This window comes from Serinus canaria, chromosome 1 (assembly GCF_022539315.1).
Source record: "Serinus canaria isolate serCan28SL12 chromosome 1, serCan2020, whole genome shotgun sequence".
In the NCBI taxonomy this organism is placed as follows: Eukaryota; Metazoa; Chordata; class Aves; order Passeriformes; family Fringillidae; genus Serinus; species Serinus canaria.
Window position 1 is genome coordinate 90,170,802 of NC_066313.1, and position 6,000 is coordinate 90,176,801.

General features: G+C 54.7%; 1 protein-coding gene across 8 annotated transcripts in view; it reads right to left on the reverse strand.

Moving 5' to 3' along the window:
- The window catches only part of NAXD (NAD(P)HX dehydratase), a 50,909-nt gene extending 48,340 nt beyond the window's left edge, over positions 1-2,569 (reverse strand). The window contains exons 1-2 of one of the 8 annotated variants that reach the window (XM_050980692.1): positions 2,464-2,569; positions 565-1,145 (exon numbers count right to left, since the gene is read on the reverse strand). In XM_050980692.1, the coding sequence (XP_050836649.1) occupies positions 565-1,126 (562 nt within the window). In that variant the 5' untranslated portion in view covers positions 1,127-1,145; positions 2,464-2,569. Of the gene's footprint in view, positions 1-564; positions 1,234-1,766; positions 1,869-2,357 lie in introns of those variants that run through there. The other 7 variants (XM_050980713.1, XM_050980702.1, XM_050980693.1 and 4 more) reach the window with 7 other exon arrangements.
- Positions 2,570-6,000: the final 3,431 nt, after the last annotated feature.

The following is a 6,000-nucleotide window of genomic DNA, read 5'->3' on the forward strand; positions in this document are numbered from 1 at the left end:
AACCCCGGTAAAGTTAGAAACAGTGTTTCTAAAACAACCCCGTGCAATTTATTATGTAAAAACTCTCCCCAAGCTTTCTGGCCCAGCTACAACAATAAGAAGATTTTTCAGGTATTATCGTCATCATCGTTTTAATACCGATTAGCAAAACTGCACTCAATCTGCAGGGAACGGGAAAACACTCCAGCGAGAAGGATGCTTATTTTCTTGTACAATGCTACCTGACACTTTGTCTCGATAATCTCTGCGCTAGTCTTCCATGGGTTTCCCATTGACAAATACCGATAAAAACTCACTAGGGTCCCTGTCTGCAGCATCTCCCCCTCCCCGGTATGCAGCATTTCCAGCACCCGCAGCAGCCCGCTCCCCAGTTCGCGGGGACGCGCAAGGTGCGAGAGTGGGGGGAAGCACGGGCGGGTTTCGGAGCGCGAAGGACGGGGCTGGAGGCAGCAGGATAAGGAAAAAGCCACTTAGAAGCGCGCTAGCTGCGGAAAAGCGCCGGGTTGCGAGAGCCCGCGGGGTGAGGGGAGGACACCCGGCGCCGGGAGCCCGCAGGCTACTCACCGTCACCCGGCGGCACGGGGATGGCGAAGGACGGGCACTCCACCTTGATGGGGTGGTCGGCGTAGGAAGAGCACTCGCCGGAATCCTCGGTGAAGTTGTCCCGGGGGGACTCCGGCCCGGCGTCCTCGTCCAGTTCGGCGTCCAGCGAGCGGCTGTTGTGTGGCGTGCCCGGCGTGGGCGGCGCGGCGAGCGGCCCCGCGGGCGGCTGGGCACCGTCGGGCGGCGGGGCCAGCGGCTCGGGGGCGCCGTCGGACCCCCCCCGGCAGCTGAGGATCCGGTCCATCTCGTCGTAGTACTTGCATATTTTGCGGGCGTGCCCGTTTTTCTTCAGCCCGTCCCGGGCCTGGTAGTACTGCCGCTTGAGGCCCTTGATGCGGATGCGGCACTGCTCGGGGGTGCGCTCAAAGCCCAGCTCGGCCAGGCGGCACGCCACGTCCCGGTACACATGGCTGTTCCGAAAGTTGCCGTCCAGCGCCGACTGCACGTCCGCCTCGCCCCAGATCTCCAGCAGCGCCCGCGTCTCCAGATCCGACCACAGGAAGCCCCGCGTGTTCGTAATCATCCTTGGCCGGCCGGGGTCACTGCAATGGCCGCGCACCGGGGAGAGGGAAGGAGGGAGGGAGGGAGAGAGGGAGGGACGGAGGGGGCGGAGGAGGGCGGCGGGGAAGAGGGAGGGGGTTTAATGCCCGCACGCGGCTCTCCCAGGGGGCGCCTACGCCCGCCCCGGCAGCCGCGGTGCAGCGGGAAGCGGCGGAGAGCCGGGCCCCGGGACCGCATCCCGGGCCGCCGCCGCCGCTCGCAGCCCGCACGCACGCAAACAAAACTTTCCAGGCGCCGCTTTGAGCTGCGGGCACCTGCAACAAGAGGGATAGTGAGGTGGCAAAAAAAAAAGGAAAAAAGCCTCTTCCCCTTGACTCGCCCCCTCCGAAAACGATGATGATAAAAAATAAACAAGCAGGCACCCGGCGCGGAGCCGCGGTCCCCTCCTCCCCCCCCCTCTTAGGCAGTCATTCGTGCGCTGCCGCTCCCCCGCCCCGGGCTCCGCTGGGAGCGACAGGACGACGGCGCTGGCTGGACTTGGAGGCTCTGCTCATCACAGTGCGCCTGCCTCCCTCCCTTCCTTCTCCTCCCTTCCTCCCCGCCGCAGTGGAGCGCGATCCCTACACACACACACACACACACACACACACACATACACATACAGGGCGCTGCAGCTCCGCTCGGCGCCTACCTCACCCCCGCGCACCGCCGTGCCGGGCCGCGCCGCGCCAGCGCGGGCAGCGACATCGCTGCGCCCCGGCCACCGTGTCACCGAGCCGGGGCGGGCGGGCTCCCCCCCGCACCCCGCACCGGCGCACACTCGCGCGGCAGCGCTGCCCCTGCAGGCCGCCACAACAGCAGCGTCGCAGCCGGCGCCGCCCGCAGGCCCACGGGGGCCCGGCAGCCGCTGCCCTTGGCAGACCCTGCGGCGGTGCTGGGGGTCGGGTCTGTGAGCGCTTCCCCCGCCCCCGGCCGTCCCTCGGCGGAGCAGGTGAGCGGCCCGGCCGGCCCCCGCGGCAGGCGGGGGTGGGCTGCATCGCGCCGGACCCCGCTGCCGCCCCTTCGCTTTGGTTTTGCTCTCCGGCAGGAGCGTTACGAGGCCGCCACCGCCTTCCCCTCAGCGGGGCTGCCCGGCCCGGCGACCTTTCCTTCCGTGGGGAGCACGCACCGGCCCGACCGCCCGCGGGCTCCGGCAGCACCCGGCGTCCACCCGGCCCCGCCTCCCGCCCGGGCCGGCGCTCGGAGGTTTGTACCTTCGTCACGCCGCAGCCAGAGGGCCGCGGCCAGTGCGGCCAGGGCGACGGCAGCGCCCCGTCCCCACATCCTCACGGGGACAAGGCAGGGCTGCTCCGCTCTTACCTCGGCACAGCGCCGGGCTCCGCACAGCCGCTGCCCAGCGCGCACAGCTCATCGGCGCGGCTTCCGCCTCCGCTCCGCTCCGCGCCGGCGGGGCCGGGCAGGGCTCCGCAGGCGGGCGCGCCCTCCTGGCACCGCTCCGCGCCTCCCCGCGGGCTGCCCGCGCCGCCGCGCAGTGCTGTTGTGTTAGGGCCCGGCTCGGCCCGGGAGGGAGAGCTTGGCGAGCCTGGCCCAGCCAAAGCCCGGCGCTTTGGGGCTGTCTTCCCGGCCCTTTAATTGGCAGCTCTTATAAGCTCTCAGGAATTTACCATTTATTGTTTCACGCTCTTCCCATCCCTCACCTCGCCAAGTGTTTCTGAGAAAACTCCTCATTTGCAAGTGTAATTTGCTTCTAAGGTGCTATTTCTTGCTCAGATACATCATTTTCCCCTCTACAGAGAAGTTGCCCTATACTCCATTGGTGAGGCCTCCAGTACTGTGTCCAGTTCTGGGCTCCTCAGTCCATAAAGGACACTTGAAGGTGCTGGAGCAAGTCCAGAGAAAGGAAACAAAGCTGGTCTAGAACACTAGTCCTGTGAGGAGCAGGTGAGAGAGCTGGCATTGTTTAACCTGGAGAAAAGGAGGCTCAAGAGACCGTGGCACTTTACAACTACCTGAAAGGAGGCTGTAGTCACATGGGGGTCAGCCTCTTCTCCCAGGTGACCAGTGACAGGACAAGAGGACACAGTCTTTCACTGGCCTAGGGGAAGTGTAGGTTGTACATCAGGAAGAATTTCATCACAGAAAGGGTGGTTAGACCTTGGAATGGGCTGCCCAAGAAGGTGGTGGAATCACCATCCCTGGAGGTGGTTAAGAAAAGACCAGATATGCTACGTAGTGCTGTAGCCTAGTTGGCATGTGTGATCCTGTGATTTTATAGCAGCATTCCATTGTTATTTTCTTTAAAACACAACAGAGCTGGTGAAACTACCATCTGATGTTCACCTCAGCTCCTATGGCATCTGCTTAATCTACACAATGAATCAAAATGCACTGTCACCCAGGAGAAACTTGAGATTATATGCATGAAAAATCAGAAACAATTTTTTTAAGGCTCCAAACAGCTGTAATTTCTGCTCTAGACCCCTGGGTATTTCAAGAAATAGTGTTGTTATTAACTCATAAAAGCTTGTAGCCTAACTGGCAGTAAATATCAGTGTTTCAGTTAATATTTTGAAGGGGTGAAGATAGACAACATTTTCCTTTACTGCCCTGTGTTTTATATAAGCTGTGGTCAAACAGACTTGCTGGTGTTACCTACTGTTACCTGGACCAAACCCAAGCATGAGATATTTATGTCTTTCAGCTTCAGAAGCATTGCTGAAAGCAGCCATGCTGTCTGCAAAGTACAAGACAGACAACCTGAACTTTTAGTGACCCAGGTTGATCAGTAACCCATGTTCCGGAGCAGGACCTTGGATACCTGATGACTTCACTGTCAAATATTAACTTGTTTGTTGAAAAGTTGCTCTTCTATAGGTCCTGGTATCTGGTATGATTTTAAAGCCAATACCAAGTCAGTGAGATTTTCCCTTCATTCAGTCAGCACAAGTAATGCTTTTTACCCTCTGATTATCTGAGTGGCAGTCCAAAAGATAGATTAAACAGACACATCTAGTTTGCACAGGAATTTTAACCCAGAAAAAAAAAAAAAAGTTGAACACTGCATTTCATGCACTCATGTTTTGATTCCAGCTGGAAGGATAATGAATGTGTAGATTATTCCCATAATGCCAGCACTGATTTAATGTCTGGAAGAGAGGGGGGAAAGAATAATGCAGATGTTTTTTTCACCCCATCAGGTGTCCCTACCAAAGGCATATCTTGTGCCCAACAAAGGACAGAGAAAGACATAATTGTAGTGGTTTTTACTGAATTCTCTGGTTTCCTTTGTAGCGGAGGTGGAAGGGAATTCTTCTGATGCAGCAGGCCCCTCAGAAGTTGTTTGTGGAGGACCCAATTCTCAATTTGTGTGTGCAAGAAAACCTAAGGGTATCTGTGGGCTTCTCCTGTGCCATAGTTCTTCAGCTTGTTATGCACAGCTTTGTTGTGCACACTCCTGTGTAACCACAGGAGTGTAAAACCTTTGAGCAAAACATGGTGCCACTCTTTGGACATTCTCCTGCCCTGTATATAACTCAAGGTATCTTCTTCTGGTATAGTACTGCCATCTCCCCACCTTGTACAGTGTAAATCTATAACTTCTGGTGCCATCTCTGAGTGCAGCAACAGCAATACTACATAACCAGCGGATGAGGCAGGGGAAAAGGGCCTTTAACAGAGCAACAGAAGGTAGGAGGTGGATGAGGCAAAAGTTCACACTCCCAGCAAAGAGGAAGAGAAAAAGCAGCTGCAAGAGGCACTTAGTTCTTCAGCTGTATACTGTGCTTGTCCAGTTTTTTTTTTTAATTGAACTTTCTTTTCTGACAGTCCTGTCACTTTCTCTGCTTGTCCCTCTTCCATGAAAGGAGGAATGACACTGCAGAGTTCCATTTCCTTCTTTGTCAAAATCCTTCTGGCTTCATTACCTGTTGTTGGCCCCTACCACTTCCTCAGAGTCTTTTCCCTCCTTCCCTAGCTCTTGAGCTCAACCTTGAGTTCCAGCATTTTAACCCTTCCCTAGCTGCACAGTCAAGGCAGCATATCCTCCTCATTAGTGGATTAACTCAGTACCTCCCCTGCTACACAGAAAAAGAGGCATCAGTAGCCAGCCTGAGAATCTCCTACTACTGTCAAGGTAGACAAGAACTTGTAGGATTGACTTTGTAGTAGATGGCAGCAGTCACTAACAGCTGGTGCTTGCTGGGAATAAACGATACGGGGAGGGATGGACTGTAAGGTGCATGTCCCTAGGTGGAGACCCCAAAATAGTGACCATTCAGAACCATCTTTTCTTCTGCAGGTTCCTGATCGATCTTTGTTGGCTCTTTGCTTCTGATGACTTTGCACCCACTCAGCACTTCAGTCCTTTCCACCCATTTGGTAACTGTTGAGCAACCCTGCCTATCAAAGCCATTCCATGGTGAATGTGGATAGCAGGTGTCAATAGCAGAGTTTGCAACATCCTTTGATTGCATTCTCTCCACTCAAATAATTGACAGCCTGTACTGGAATCACCATTTAATATCATAAATAATACAAACATATTCCTGTCAACATATGCATGTTAATAATTGCAATAGGAGGTTTAAGCATACATGTGGAGAAAGGTAATGGAAGAACCCAGAAGTAATAAGTAGGTCTAAATGAAACAGCCCTTAAAAAACCACCAAGGATTTCTTTGTTGTTGAAATGTGAATCTGGAAACACCTTTCATTGTGAAAAAAATAAAGGAAGTCTTAATTTCATTTGAATGATTACCTAGCTAAATTGCAGCTGTTAGAATTGATAGTGTAATAGAGAAGGCAAGAAATGGTGTAGGTGTTCTGATAAGAGAGACAACCCTGCAGGTGTTATTAGTAGTTGTATTTACTTTTTAGTGGAATGAGCATGTCTTACACT